The 16,604-nt window shown below is 41.8% G+C and overlaps 1 protein-coding gene across 4 annotated transcripts in view; it reads right to left on the bottom strand.

Annotated features, from left to right (window-relative positions):
- Positions 1–16,604, bottom strand: part of MASP1 (mannan binding lectin serine peptidase 1) — a 73,134-nt gene that overhangs the window by 36,596 nt on the left and 19,934 nt on the right. For all 4 annotated transcript variants that reach the window (XM_025376791.1, XM_025376790.1, XM_025376789.1 and 1 more), the window contains 3 exons: positions 6,483–6,660; positions 4,671–4,802; positions 592–788 (listed from right to left, as the gene is read on the bottom strand). In XM_025376791.1, the coding sequence (XP_025232576.1) occupies positions 592–788; positions 4,671–4,802; positions 6,483–6,660 (507 nt within the window). The remainder of the gene's footprint in view (positions 1–591; positions 789–4,670; positions 4,803–6,482; positions 6,661–16,604) is intronic.

The raw sequence follows: 16,604 nt of genomic DNA on the forward strand, positions 1-16,604 counted from the left end.
AATTATAATATTGAAATAACCACAAATAGAGTAGTTATTTGCCTGTGGTATTTCTTCCATCTTTATCTGCCTTTGACATAGCCTTTTCTCGCAAGTGGGCCCAGCAGCATAATTTGTGGGGTCTGGGGCAAAATGAAAATACGGGGCCCCTTATTTAAAACAAATTAAAAATTTCATACATTCTTCTTTGCCTTGGTAGTTGGCTAAAAAAATAAACAGAAGAAACATAGTTTCATGTGTTTATTAAACCAAGCATGAGGCCCTTCTGTGCACAGGGCCCTATGTGACAGCATGGGATGCATGCTCATGAGGCTGGGCATGCCAGCAAGAGACCTCTCTAAAATGCAGATTCAACCTTACGACTCTCCTCCTCAACCCTCCCTGATGGCCAGGGGGGTCATTTCAGATCAGAGATTCCTGAAATAGATCTAATTAAGATGGTAGATATTATTTTAAATAATGCCTTTTTGAGACACTAGCTGCTTGGCTCTCTATCCTGGGAGAAGAAGGTGAAGATTCCGCAATATCAGTTTTCCCAACTCAGCCAAGATTTTCCAGCATCTCCAGGACAAGTGTTCATTGCAGGCTCACCTTGATGTAGTCATAGGGGCAGGGCACCTCAGGATGGTCCTCAATGTCAAATATGTCCTCAAACTGCAGGTTGACCATGAAACCCTCCTCCAGCTCGATGGTATAGAGGCATTCAGAGCTCTTGGGGTAAGGGTTTGGGAAGTCAGGGCTGGTGATCACCCCAGTCCTTTGAGTGAAGAGGTTGTCACTGCACTCCACTGTTGGAAACATAGCAGAGAAGATGGCACATCGCAACCATGGCCACAGCAAGCCTTGCTTATCTGTTACTATATGAGTTTCCCGATGGTCCCAAGCAGTAGACAGGGAAGGTATCAGCATCTCCATTTTACAGATGGGAAAAATGAAGCTCAATGAAAGGAAATGATTTATCCAAGGTCTCATGTCTAGCAATTTACCGAGTTGAGACTCAAACACAGATTTTCTAATTGTCTGTCCAGGGCTGTTTACCCTGTGTGAAGATCCTTCTCATGAGATCCTCTGGTTTGGGGGTCAGGGAGAGGGATCTGAGAGGGAAGGGTTTCGAGATGGAGTGGTCAGAGGGATGCCTGGACCTCTGTGATCCTGCCCTCCCTCCACCCAGAACTTCAGGAGATCCCTCATCTCCTATAGGCCCTTGACACACACCCTCACTTTCTAGCCCCTGTCTTTGTTTTGTTTTTCTTTATGGTGCTATTCACTGTGTTCAATTAAATGTAGCCTTAAGCTTCCTTCTTACTTATTTTATTTTATTTTAATTTATGAGTCAGGACCTTACTCTGTCACCTAGGTTGGAGTGCAGTGGTGCCGTCTCGGCCGACTGCAACCTCTGCTTCCTGGACTCAAGTGATCCTCCCACCTCAGTCTCCTGAATAGCTGGGACTACAGGCACGTGCCACCATACCTGACTGATTTTTGTAGTTTTTCTAGAGATGGGGCCTTGCTATGTTGCCTAGGCTGATCTCAAATTCCTAGACTCAAGCCATCTGCCTGCCTTGGCCTCCCAAAGTGCTGAGATTACAGGTGTGAGCCACCTTGCCTGGCCTTCTTACATATTTTAAATTCAGCCTGAAGGGTTCTGCATACATGGTGAACTGTAACCTAACTGGATTTTTAAGTAGACTAATCTACTCTTCTACTGTAAACTAAAAATAAAATCCTAAACCCTCCACTGACCTAATGGGCCCCCTGAGGCAAAAGGATCTCCAGAAAAACCTTAAAACAGAATTCCTGGCCATGATGGAGTGGTAGGTTAGACACTCCTTCTATATCCCTGTTTCTCTGCAGTTTGGACACAACAAGTGACCAGCATTAATGTTAAATAGAGATCATGAGAGTGAGAAAACAGACTACTCGTGGCAATAAAATACCAAATTGTAAATGATGAAGGACCTAAGGCCATGCCAGGCAAGGGTTAAGTCATGCATCCCCGCACTGAAAGCAGAAACTATGTTCTAACGATGCTACAAAGTTTTTCTTTTTCTCCAGCAGCTGAACAAGCACTGGCCTTGCAATAAGTGATATGAAAACAATTTTCAGCTCTACCAGATGCCGACTGGCTGATCCCCACCCTGTTCCACAAGCCATAACTATGGCTTTGAATGAACAAGACATCGATTTCAGTCACTTTCTCTTGATAAGAGACTTCTGACCATGGCCTGGTTCTGGCCAGTTTACAGAGGCTGCACACCTGAATGCCTCCTGTCCTGAAAAGATGTTTGGACCCTAACTGTAATACATTTAATGTGAAGTCTCCATCCCAAAATGAACATGGGTCATATGTTGCATGCATGTTTGTTCAATATGCATGTGTCAGGACCACTGTCATAAATATTCATAGCTCCTCCTGTAACCTGTTGAAGGTGTTTAGCCAACCTGTTCAGCATAAAGCTCCTACCTCAATCCCTCCTCCTTTTAAGTGCCTGTCTCTGGTCTTGGCTGGAGGTGGTGCTTCCCAGACGATGAGGATGGCCACCTGCTGTAAGACTTTATAAGGAATAAAATCTCCTCTCTTTTTCTAAACTTACAGATTTGAAATCTTGATTTTTAAGTTAACAGTACCAATCACGGAGTTTTGGCCAGTCACGGGTGGTCATCTGTTCAAACTACATTCGAACAAGGCAAATATCAAGCTGTAAGTAATTTGGCTGTTTCTGTACCTGACTTCCATTTGCTGTCCATCACTTTTCTTCTACTTCCCATAAATCTTATCCAGCATGAGCAACCCTGGAGTTGGTCTGAACATATTCTGGTGGTGGTAGGGTGGGTGGAGGGGAGGATTCTCAAATTGTTCTTTGCTCAGTTAAACTCTGTTAAATTTAATTTGTCTCAAGTTTTTCTTTTAACAGCTCCTTAACTTTATGTTTATTTTCTTGCTCCCGCTGGACTACAAACTCTGTGAGTGCAGAAATTCTGCTTCGTTCCCCACTGCATTTACTGCACCCAAGAATCCACTGTCCTGGGAGCCTAGACATGACTTTAGCCCTGCTAAGGAACCTTGATTTGTCACTAAGACTTTACCCTTGGGCCAGTTCATCCTAGATCTGGGATGTCAATGTTTCTACGCCCTTGTTCATTCTGCTTATTTGCAAATGAGAAAACTGTGGTTCTGAAAAAGGGGGCATGACTAACTTAAAGTTTCACAGCTATGAGCTGCAGGACAAGGTGAAGGTAGAAGTCTCCTGAGTTCCCAGCTGTTTTCATTTTTTACCCCAAGCATTCTCATGGGGGCGATCTTGCCCTCAAGAAAGCTAAAATTCCTTCTTGGTGGGGAAGGTCTTACTTTTTAAATGCACAATATACAGATGGACATACAGTACATAAACAGATATATAGTATATCTGTGGTATTAAAATTTCATGGGGGAGAGAGGAACTATTAGGAAAATGATATTTTAAAAAGCTCCTGGTGACAGGTGAAAATGAAGAAAATGAGTGAGAAAGCTTGCGCTGCCCTAAGCATTCTTGGCCCTGACTGTACTCAACACATAGTAGACACTCAGTAAAAACTCAACGGAATAAAAACAATAGAAAACATACACTCTTTAAGAAAAATCCTGCACTTGCCTGTTCTTTCGGTTTTAGATCGCTTTAAACTGATGTGTTATATAGGGTTTTATTCAGAAGCAAATAGCAGCTTCTGAAGGAGGAAGAAAAAAAACTTTTGTCTCCAGACTTGCCCTCCTCCAGTGATCCCTCACCGAGCTTCCAGGTGAGATTTCAAGCATAGATGCTTATCCTGGACCACCCTAATCTACTGGCTGTTCCCTGAAACATTGCAAGTTCTATCACACCTCTGATTGTTTGCAGAAGCTGTTCTCTCTACCTGGAAGGCCCTTCTTCTCCTTATTCTTTCATCTCTGTCAAGGGTCACAACTCGGGGAGGTGTTTGCCTGCACAGGTCTGATTGTGCTACGTCCATACTTCCGTTATGTAAATGTAATGGAAACATTACTGTTAAAATAGAGACCATAAGACACTTCACCGTTTGCTTACGTGGCCATTACCCTACTGGCCCAAGAGCTCCTCCTAGAAAGTGGCTAAACCCTTCCATTTCCCCATCCCTCTCTAAGCACGAGACTACAGCATAGTATGTATGTTGATGAGAGATGAAAACAAAGAAGGAATGGGAGGTTTTCTGGCTGTTTCTGTTTGCCTTTTTCCTCTCTCTCTTCTTCCCTTTGGACTGAGGTCTCTTTATTGTAGAGGAACTTAGGGGCCATGGAAAAAAAAGAGGAAAAGGAGTTGCTGGGTAAAGCAGAATTCATGACTCAAAGAGAAAGAACTGGGAAACCCAAGTTTTCCCCTAACTTGACCAGACCAATTGCCTACAATAGGATAAGACACAGCAACCTATATAGCAAAAATGCTGCCCAGAAAGAAAGATGGCCAGATAGTCTACAGCTTCTCTCCTTTGGGAACCCAAGTTTGGGTTTCCAGGCTGGGTGGACATTTCTGCATCTTCATCCATGTGGGGTCTGAGGTGCATCATTGACTTCATTTTTACTTATTTCTACTGCATATCTGTCTTTCTCTGAGCCTCATCTAAGGTTATTGAGGATGTGGCCTATAAGGGCAATGCATAGAATCATTAGTAGTCTCTACCTCGGCAGGTCCTGTTGTCTGTGTGGAGGATGTAGCCGAAGCGGCAGGAGCAGTAGTAGCCGCCAATGTAGTTGTGGCAGTAGTGGTCACAGGACAGCTCCTCATCCTCCCTCTCCTTGCACTCGTCCACATCTGTAGGGCAGGTAAAGCCTCTCCATCAATACATGCATGATGATGAAGACTATAGCCAACATTTATAGAGCACTTGATATGGGCCACTCACTATGTTGGGAGATTCATGCAATCTCTCGTTTAATCCTCACATACAGCCCAGAGGTAGCCATTATCTTCACTTTACAGACTAGGAAACTGGAACTCAGAGAGGTTAGGCAACTTACCCAAGGTCACAAAGAGCCAAGTTCAAACCCAGGCAACCTGACTTCTGGTGGGACCACTATCCTCTAACAGTCATAATAATAATAACCGTGTCTGGGATAACAACCTCATGAAGTATTACACATTTGTTACTACGCATTCTGTTACTATTCACATTCTATGGAGGATGAAATGGAGACATGGAGGCATTAACGAACTTAGAGTCACACAGATAGTAAGTGGCAGACCCGGGATTTAAATCCAGACAAGCTGGGTACAGAGCTTGTGCTCTTAACTTCTACTTCATGCTTTCTTTCTTTCTGCCCCTAATGTGGGTCAAGCCCTGTCCTAGGCATTTGAATGTACATTTCCCCAAAAGGGATAAACCAATGGCCAATAAGCACATGAAAAGATGTTCAACACTGCTAGTCATTAAGGGAATGTAATTTAAAGCACAATCAGGTACCACTACATACCCACCAGAGTGATTAAAATTTTAAAAAATTGACAACATCTAATGTTGGTGCAGATGTGGAGCAGCCAGAACTCTCATACATTGGGGGACAAATAGAAAATGGTACATTTGCTTTGGAAAAGGTCTGGCAATGTCTCATAAAGCTAAACATATACCTATCCTCTGACCCAGCAATTCTTCTCATATATTTACTCAATAGAATTGAAAACATATGTTTGTAAAAAGACTTGTACAAGAAGGTTCATAAAAACTTTATTAGTGAGAGCCAAAAAATGGCTAGATCCCACGTAGCCATCAATGAGAGAATGAGTAAACATACTTTAGTATATTCGTACAATGGAAAATTACTCTGCCGGCAAAAGGAGCAAATTACTGATGCATGCGACACATAAATGAACTTCAAAAACATGATGCTGAGTAAAAGAATCCTCATCCCCAAAATATATTCTCTACGTGTTCATTTAAATGAAGTTTTAGAAGAGGCAAGAATTAATCTATAGCAGAAAAAAAAAATGAAAACAGTTGTTTCCTCTAAGGGAAGTGGGAGCAGAGATTGACTGGGCGGGGACACAAAGGAACCCTCTGGGCTGGTGGTAAAGTTCAATGTCTTGTTAGAGGTTTGGGTTGCACACAAATATAGATTTTTCAAAATTCAGCAAATGTATACATGAGATATGTGTATTTCATTTTATGTCAATTTTACACAAAAAGAAAAAATACTGTGAACAAATATTGAACTCTAGCAAGATAATATGCATGCTGAATTATTTAGGAAGAAGTGTACTGATGTCTGCAATTTACGTTAAAACACTTTGTAAAAAATGAATTGCTGGATGGATAGAGGATAGATGATGGATAGATATGTGATAGAGCAAATGCAGTAAGACATTAATGGTAGAATCTATGTGGTGCATAATCTATGTGGTGCATACACAGATATCCATCGTAAAGGAGAGGGCCCAGGCAGTTTTCATCTTCGGAGAGAAAGAGAGACCTGAGGATGAGTCGGTTCTCCAACTTACCCACAGCCATGTAGTGGGCATCAAAGCCTGTGAATCGCTCCTCATTGGAGAAATCTGACCGGAAAGTGATAGACATGAAGGAGCCAGGGGAGAGGACCACCTCCTGGCCGGGAGTCTGCTCTGTGTCTGTGGTCTCCCTGCCACAGAAGGTTGCCAGCACCTGGTCCTCAGTTTCTACCTTTGAGGTCAAAGAGAAAGGGAACAAGGTGAGCAGTTTCCCAGCTAGGCTTCTTTTCTTATCTTTAAAAGAAAAAGGAAGAGGCCACCCAAGAGTAGGTTAGTCAGCCTGAGAAACCCAAAGAAAGGAGGTTAAGGATTCTTGAGAAAAGATGCATTACAGGTTAAGTCAATGTGGACATCTGATCAGTTTCATTCATCTTATTTAGTTCCATTAGAAGTAACTTGATATTTGTCGTTCCTGTCAATAATGAAAAGGCTTATTTATTAAAAACAACTCAATATGAAAGTTTTAAAAAAGTTAGATACCTCACAGACAGATTCTCTGTGCAACAGGAACTTACCACATTTCCAAAGAATGGAAACTGTATACACAATATAAGTCATTCATTGATATCCAAGGTGTGCCTACTGCCCAGCATGAGATGGAGGTGATGAGAGATAGTCAGACACAGTTCTGTGCACAGGACAGCAGTGTTGAGGTTGAGGAACACAGACACAGGCAGGTATTATACAGTGTGACAAGTGCTTTCATACAAGCAGAAGCACTGCATATGCACTCAAAGCAGGCAAACAATCCACATTAGAATATAAGCTACAGGAGAGGACTTTATTTTCTTTAGAGATGTGTCTTCAGTTCATGGAACAGGACCTGGCACATAGTAGTTATCCAATAAACATTTGTTTACAAGAACTAAAAGTACAAGCCCCATTCTGTGAACAGTGAGTAGCCAGGGAGTCTGTGGGGATTGTAGGAGGAGATGTACTTGGAAGGATACATGGAAAGTAAATTATGGTTGACCTTGAATGCCATTAATTCTGTGAGTAAGTGGAAGACACTGAAAACTTTTAAGCAGGAAAGTCATGTAGTGAACATTAATGTTTAATAGGCAGTCTTAATACAGAACTATTTATTGGAATCATCCAAAAGTAGTTTGAATGTGTATCTCTGTGTATACATGTTCGTGTTAAGACTTAGATGCAAAAAACATGCCTGTTTGCTAAAAGAATTCCCTTCTTTGGAAGAGCCAGAGGCTCTGAGCGAATTCAGAGATCCAGGCAAAGATCCTAAACTGGTGGCCTAAAGCTGATTTTATGTGAGACAGGAGTTTGGGAAGCTTCATATGATAGCTAGTTGGTATATTTATTTGAGTATGAATTCTTGACGTACCTACTCAATTATCTTATACCTAATCCAATTCTTATAAGTTGTATTTGTGTTTGCAACCTCTGGACTAATATTTTAGCCAAGATGCATGAAAAAAATCTCTTACCAAGAATGACTCCTGCTGCCTTTCAGAGTCATTAAAGTTCTCAAAGGCTGCCTATCTCTAGTAGCTTCTAATGAATTCATTGTTTTGTTCATTAGCTTAGCATGTCAGAAATATCTTGACATTTGACACTTCTGTTTTGAAACTAATGGTTTATTTATTTAAAATAAGTGGGAGTTTTAAAGAAAAACAATTTGCCCTGGCAACAAAACACAAGTACAATTAATCACTAACTTTGGGAATTGAAGTGTAAACAGAAGATGAGATCATGGCTTTGCTATTTATTCCTCTTCTCTGCAGATACCAGCCAAACTCACACCAGTCTTGTTACTGTAGAATGTGCCTATCTGCACACAGCTGAAATGTCACTTCCTTGAACCCCCAGCTGCTGTGTTATTTTGTCTGACTCAGTTTTCCAGATAGCCAAAGGTTTACCTAACTGTAACTAAAAATTTTCTTTTCGGTGTAACACTTTTTTAAAAAGTTCTTTAAAGAAGTACCCACTTTCTCTAGTGAAACATGCTAACCCTTTCTTGGTGATCCAGGGACATTGTTATGAATGTCAGCCATTGTGATACTACATTAAAGTGATAATCTTGGGGATATGGAGTTGTGTAATGTCACTTGACCTGCATTAAACATTGCCGGACTATAAAGCCTTGAAATTCTGAAATCTTCTTTATGTAGTGTTTTATTTCTTGTCTTTTTATCAGCCTATTCACTGTACTTTTCTGTCTGCTTATTTTTAATATGTTGTGAATTAGAAACCAGTTAAACTGCTCTTGCTAGAACTTAATAAAAAAAGGCTAAATAGATTTAGAATGAGGGCCTGGGAAAGGGATTCTTCTGTGAGTAACTGCATGAACTAGAGTATACCATCTTGGTGACCTCTGCTTTGGAGTAATATGATATATAGGAACCTGGCAGTTGGAGGTCCTGGGTCCTGTTCCTGACACTGCCATATCCTGCATTTTGGGCCATCTCCTTTCTAGCTCTCAGTTATTCACCTGTAAACACAGGGGTTTAGACTAGCTGAGCTCTAGATTCCTTTCCAATTCGGACATAGTAGTCATCATAGTCTAACAGAATTCTAACAAATCATCATAGTCATATATTATATAAACCAACCAGAAGATGGTAAGCAGGAATTTTAACACTCAGATTACTGCCTGTTGATGAACTTGAACTTGTTAATAATGAATAGTCATGCCTTGGGCATTAACAGTTCCAGCTACACAGCCTTCTTTCTGTAACTTGGTATCCCCAAGGCCTCTTGGGTTTTGCAATGGCTGGGACATGAACTTTTCAATGAACCCACTGGTCATTTGGATTAGGGAGATACTACTTAGGGTCTGCAATAAATGACCTCCCTCCTTGTAACGTCTGGGCTTAAGGACCTTTTCGTAATGGCAGATAAATGGTTATCACCTGCAGAGCCACAGTATTCCAGAGAACAGGAAGCATGCCCCAGCTGAGGCCCATGGGAAAATCTGAGCCATACATCCTTTTAGAAGCAGACAAGAGAAGGCCAGTAGCCTGGGGCCCTGGGAATTCAGCCTGTAGCTCAGAATAGAGTCCTGGAATATCAGAGCTGGGCAGGACCTTTAAGAGCTATTTCTATCTGCCTCCTTCTATAGGAAACAGAGGTCAAGAGAGGGGAAGTGACTTGCTCAAGACTGGAGAGATAACACGAACATTTTCTGATATCAGTTTTGCTTTGGGAACTATTCTGAGATGAGAGAAAAGAACCCACCAACCCAGAGAGTACATGACTAAAGACACAGACACTTGGCCAAACAATTTTCCTGGCTCAAAGGGCTCTTGAAACCTTATCTTGGGTGCATGGACTGTCTCTTAGAGAGGATGTAGCTCACTGACAGCTCCAGTCATAACTTAAACAGAGGCCCTGGTTAACATTTGCATCCTCTGCTGTGGAGTATGGAGTTCTATAAAGATCATTTACCTCTGAGTATAGGCGGATTGAGATCTAGCTTCTATTTGGACTGTCCCGTCTCAGAGGTCATCATATCAACATGATGGAGAGACCTTATCAAGTGAAGACAAAACATTCGTAATAATAGAGACCCACCCGGCTGAGAATCATAAACTCTTCATTTTTCTATTTCTTCTTGTGGGCAACTGTGTCCTTATAGACTTGTTATTTAGGACACCAACATGTGGCTATATGTCCTCAATTTGTTTTCTTTGAACTCAATTCACCAAATATGTATGTACTAAGTTCTGTCTACATTTTAATGTGAAGTATGCCAAAAATTATTTATTTGTTATACGAGCTTAATAAGCAAGTTCCCTGCCTCAGGAATGTAGAAGAATAAGATAAGTACTCAAAGGTATATGTGTTGGGGTATTGTCAGGGTATGGTAAGTGCAATCAAAGATAGCCTGCCCTGGGGGTTTAAGGAATGGAAAAGATTGCATCCAGCTGAGGGGAATCAGAAAACATTTAGGAAGAAGAGAATAATCTTTGAGCTGGAGACTGAAACATGAATAGAATTTAGGCAGGTAGAAATCGTGGATGGATGGCAGGGGGTGGGTAGAGTGTGTAGGGAGAGGAAATAGTGAAGGTCTGGGATATTCAAGTCTCAACTGCTCCTCCCCACTACCCATTGCCTGGTGTCAGAAAGGGGATCTGTTGAGGACAGAGAGCTGGGAAGGCAGATCTGAAAAGGAGAAGCCACGAGGCTTTGGTTTCCATGAGTTTCCTACCTCAGCAGAAACAGCACAAACCTCCTAGGCAAAACTGTGGCAGGGCAGCAGGGGTTGACCAAATTTTTGTGGAAGGACAGATACTCTATGGAAGAACAGCTACTCTGTGGAAGGACAGCTACTCTCACTATGTATGGCTGCTCTCTGCATGTCCATGAATTCATTACATCAGCTTAACAAATGCATTGACGGCTACCAACTGGCTCCTGAAAGCAGTGTATAGAGAAAGCAGCCCAGGAGGGATTGCTCTCCTTTTATAGATGAGGAAATTGAAGCCCAGATAATTTGAACAAATTGGGCAAGGTGACTGGTGGATCTAGTGAGTGGAGAATGAATCTCATGATAAATGAATCTAGTGAGTGATGGCTTTAGGTCCACAATTGCAACATCCTGATTCCCTAGCCAGTGCTCCTCTAAGACATTAGGCAAATAAACAAAGGCTGTCTTATAACCCAAATGCCTCATGACTTTGTTTGTCAATGTTCCCGAGCTAACTCCTGGAGCCTTTCTGAAATCTGCTCAGGGCCCTTGAGGAGCATTGCAGACCTAATTTAGGCAGACATTTAGGGAGTATGCTGGATTACCCTGTTGCCAGTTTAGTTACTCTGGGAGTTATGTTCCCCAGACTTTCTTTCCCTGTATAATTCCAGATTAGAGTTGGCCAAAAGAGGAATTTGTGCAAGTTTGAAAGGCAATAGTCATCACTCACTGAAGGTTGTTTTGTAATCACATACAGAGAAAGAAAGGTGTAGATGTGTCCAATACATCCTCACTTGCTCTCACATTCCTTTACTCTGAACCCAGCTCTTCTTTATAACTGCTGGCTCTGATGACCAACAGTGGCCCATGCCTATCACCAGATGCTCTCAGGTGAAACCACAGAGGTGATAGCTGCTTACAGCCAACAGCTTCTCAGAGACCCCTTTCCATGAGCCTCCCCTTCATAATTGCACTTTGGCCCCTTAGGTAGAATTGACTTATCAGATTCCCTTGCAGATGCAAGTATTTCCACCCATGCCAGGGCTTTAAAAGAACTGCTTGGTGACAACCTTTTCTGTAATCCTCTAACTCCCCATTCCCAACTTTCACTTGCCCAACTCCTTCTATAATTACATGAGTTCTAATACCCATAAATATTAATTATCTCATATTACTCATAAAGACTTTGCCTTCCTGATTGAAGTCTGACTGATATAGTTATTGATACCAGAAGTAGAATGCTGCAGTAACAGAAAACTAGAATATGTGGCTTCAGTTTTGGGATCGGCTAGCAAGTAAATACTAGAAAAACAGTGAAGAGACTGCTATAGGAGTATAAAACAGACCACTTGAGTAATGCAGTGGTGAATCAATTGGCAAAACTTGTCTGCGGCAACTTAGAAGGTAGAAAAGTGTATGTAATGGGCCAGGTGTGGTGTCTCACACCTGTAATCCCAGAAATTTGGGAGGCCTAGGTGAGGGGATCACTTGAGCCCAGGAGTTCAAGACCAGCCTAGGCAACATAGCAAGACCCTGTCTCTACAAAAAGTACAAAAATTAGCCAGGTGTGGTGGTGTGGCGCGTGCCTGTAGTCCCAGCTACCCTGGAGGTTGGGGTGGGAGGATCGTTTGAGCTTGGGAGGTTGAAGATGCAGTGAGCCATGATCATGCCACTACACTCCAGCCTGGGCAACAGAGAACAGAGCGAGACCCTGTCTAAGAAAAAAAAGAAAGAAAGAAAGAAAAAGAAAACTGTATGTAATGAACTTGCATATCTGGCTAAGGAAATCTTTAGACAGGATGTTGAAAGTGTCAGTATGTTCTTCTAGTTGTGTATGGCAATGTACTTCAGGAAGAAGTAAGTCTCCAATATGTGAGCGGAACTTAGAGGAAACATAGAGCGCTCAGAACTAGCTGGGTTGGAAAACAGTCTATCCACTAGTGAAAGATTTTAAGTCTGGGTGCAGTGGCTCCCGCCTGTAATCCCAGTACTTTGGGAGGCCGAGGTGGGTGGATCACGAGGTCAGGAGTTCAAGACCAGCCTGGCCAACATGGCGAAGCCCCATCCCTACTAAAAATACAAAAATTAGCTGGGTGTAGTGGTGGGTGCTGTAGTCCCAGCTACTCAGGAGACTGAGGCAGAAGAATTGCTTGAACCTGGGAGGAGGAGGTTGCAGTGAGCTGAGATCATGCCATTGCACTCCAGCCTGGGCAACAGAGCAAGACTCTGTCTCAAAAAAAAAAAAAAAAAAAGAAAGATTTTAAAACCAAAAATGGCTTCAGGGTAAATGTCAAATCAATGATGTGGCTGTAAGAATCATTTGTCAAGACCTAGAATATTTAAGGCAGTACCTAGTACTCCCTATCAGCCAGACCACAAGGCACCTAAGAATCTTTTTTTCTTTTTTTTGAGACAGAGTCTCGCTCTGTTGCCCAGACTGGAGTGCAGTGGCTGGATCGCAGCTCACTGCAAGCTCCGCCTCCCGGGTTCACACCATTCTCCTGCCTCAGCCTCCCAAGTAGCTGGGACTACAGGTGCCTGCCACCTTGCCTGGCTAGTTTTTTGTATTTTTTAGTAGAGACGGGGTTTCACCGGGTTAGCCAGGAGAATCTTAAGAACATCGTTCTGTAGCATCCTGACATGCCCTTCAAAGTAGGAAAGTCTATTTTGCAAAGAACTGTGGATATGTTTTTTATCTAGTGGAGTGAACTATATTCTGCTACATAGGAGACCCAAAAAGATTTTAAGGGAGCTATATCAGCTTGGACTAGAAATGACTGTGGCAATTCAAAATGAAAAGAGGCTCCTGAGCTTCAGGTTTCTATGTACAGGAAGTGAGCCAAATAGACTACTCAGCTGCAAACATGGGCCATTTCTTATAGAAAGGAAAGAACGTCTCAGAAGGCAAAGCTAAGAAGCCAGAGGCAGAGTCAAGATCAGAGGCAAGAGCCACTCTCACCACTCCCAGAGAGCAATGGACTGGGGATCCACTCTCACCACTCCCAGGAAGCAGAAGTGGGCTCTAATCAAGGAACATTCTTGGTATCTGGAGTCCGCAATGTTTGCCTGGCTAAATTTCAGAAATACTATGGAGCAGTAATTGCTATAAGCCTCCCACTTTTTTCATTTTTCAATGGAAATTCTATTGTGGTTATCTTATTCTTCTCTCACCAAGACGAGGAGATACTGAGCATGTGAAGAGAAAATAACTTTTCTTTTGGGTTCAGAGATCTCTAAGTCCAGAGGAGATATACTTCAAGAGCTATATCTTTGTTTGTCATCTGACTCTAGACCTGATTTAGATCATGAGGTCCTGAAGTTCAAGCCTGACCTGCTAATGGGATAAAACTTTGAGAGCAGGGGCAAACGTGCATTTCGCATATGCAAAGAACATGAATTGTTTTGTCCCTAGGATAGATTATAATATATTGTTTGCAAAAATTATTCACAATAATCTCTTCCATTTCTGCACACAGACAATTTTTGCAATGTAACTTCACCGCTCATTGATTGACCTAACTTGCTTTGACAATAAGTATACAACACGTTGAAAGCAGTATACTATTTCCAAACTTAGGCCTCAAGGTTCTTTTGTTTAAGCCTTTGTTTAGGCCTTTGTTAAGGCCTCAAGCTATTAACAAAGATTCTTTGCTTAGCCAAACTTTAGTCAGCTTCTGAAACATCTCCTCGGCTCATCTGTGTACTTCCTTGTAAAACTCAGTTTTAGCAAAATATTTGCTGAATCAGTGTAGCAAGAATGCCCCATCCCTGAAATCTTTTCACCCTAGAGATTGAATTGGGATCTTCATCCTCCACCATCCCCGAGGTGCTGTCTGATCATCTTGGCCTGTCATCAGCAAGAATCCTGTTAGGTCATTTTAGCTAGAACCCCCCTTACCCCTGATGTTTCCTCTTAGTAATTTAACATCCGCTGACCTCCACCGTGCTCCCTGGCTTTAAATCCCCACTTGCCCATGCTGTACTCAAAATTGAACCCAATCTCTCTCCCTCACTGCAAAATCCCATTGTCGTGGTCCCTATACTTTTTGTCCTCGTCCTGAATAAAGTCTGCCTTACCACACTTTAACAAGTACAATTGAATAATTTTTTCTTTAACACTTACATATGTGGAATACTGCCCTGAGGCAACTGTGTGAAGAAGCCCTGTGAGGCCTACTGGAGAATCAGTGGCCACAGAGGGCAGAGATGAACTGTCTGATTAAAATCTCTAGACCAATTCACTGGCATTCACCATTAGCCACGAGATGAGCAACTCAGGCCATCTTTGACCTTCCAGCGACAGACATGCCTCTGAACAACTGTAGCTGCATGAACGACCTCAGGCTAATCCAGCAAAAAGACCATCTCATTGGGCCCAGCTCAAACGCCTGACCACAGAATCATAAGCAAACAAAATGGATGTTGTTTTAGCTACTAACTATTGGAGTGGTTTATCATACAGCAATAGATAACTTTTATAGCAAGTAAGAAAGTGATTTGGGACAAAGAATAGGCTGATGTTTGTAAACTGAAATTTGGAGAATCACAATCTCATGGGTTCCTGGGGCCTCAAAAGTCACCTAGTCTAACCTATTATCTTTTTACCACACCCTTAGCGAATATCATACCACCTTTTCACTATCAGCTGCAGGGATGAGAAACTCAGCATCTTCCAAGATAGATCAGGCTATTTGGATTATCCTGGACTTTGAAAGTTATCTCTTGGCTCCATATCTGGGAATATAATCTAGGGAAAAATATTCCAAATGTGGAAAAAAAACTTCTATAAACAAAGATATTTATAGCAGTCATATAATAATAGAATATTATAAATACTGTAAATATCCCACTCTAGAGAAATAGTTAAATTAGTATTAACTTCTAAACACAAGGCAGCCATTAATTATCACATTCATGGAGAGTTTATAGCAATATGTAAATATTCTTAGGAGGCGATACTAAGTGAAAAAGCAAAAAAATAGTATATATGGTATAATTATACCTATGTTGAAAGTATGCATTGAAAATAAGAAGGGGAAGGAATTAGAGTAACTCTTAGCAATGGTTAGTGGAACTATCGGTAATTTTTCTTCTTCCTCTCTTTTTACATTTAAAAAGAAACTTGAGCTCAAAGCTGCTTCTCTCTATCTTTCACCCCATGGTATAAAATCGGTTAATTCAAGTCAACAAACAAGTGGGGCACACAGGAGGAGCAACTAAAGCAGCCTGGAAATGCAGGGTCATGCATCTGCTATCACCCTCCTCCCCTCAAGTCTTCCCTTCATCACAGAACATGGCGTGGGTACTCCTCAGCACTGTCACCCCCTCTCATTTCTCTAGCCCTTGGGTCTCAACAGAGTTGAAAAAGAGATCTTTGCTTCATAAACAATAAGGTGAAAAGTAAAATTCTGAGAAAACATCAAGAAACTCAGAATACCTAAAAGTCACATATATCTGTATATGGCAGGGAGGGTCTCATGTCAGGGGACAGTTTTTGTGACTGTGAAGTCCAAGGAGTGAGTAGGTAGGTGTAAGTGGATGGCTAAGGGGAGACAGAAGAGTTTCTTCGTCCAGAGTTCATGAAGACCTAAAGGAAAGGAAAGGGAGAGAGAGAGAAAAAGAGAAGAAAGATAGATCTTAGATGTTTAAGAAAGGTTACAATAAGAGCATCTCTGCCCTTTGTTGACTTCTCAAGAGTGAGTCAAATTGTGAATTGTTTTCAATTTGTTAGGTTTTCTGTTTCTTTTAGGATGCAACCCCTAACTTACTAGGGTACCTCATTTTTATATGATCTTCTCCAGTGATTAGATGTTGGAAAAATTACTTAAATTCTCTGTACTATAGGGCGAATTGTGTCCCCCTAGAACACATGTTGAAGTTCTAACCTCTGTTTCTCTGCATGTGACATTATATGGAAATAGGTCTTTGCAAATGTAATCAAGTTAAGATGCCACTACACAGGGTTAGAG

Source organism: Theropithecus gelada, chromosome 2, assembly GCF_003255815.1.
Source record: "Theropithecus gelada isolate Dixy chromosome 2, Tgel_1.0, whole genome shotgun sequence".
NCBI lineage: Eukaryota > Metazoa > Chordata > Mammalia > Primates > Cercopithecidae > Theropithecus > Theropithecus gelada.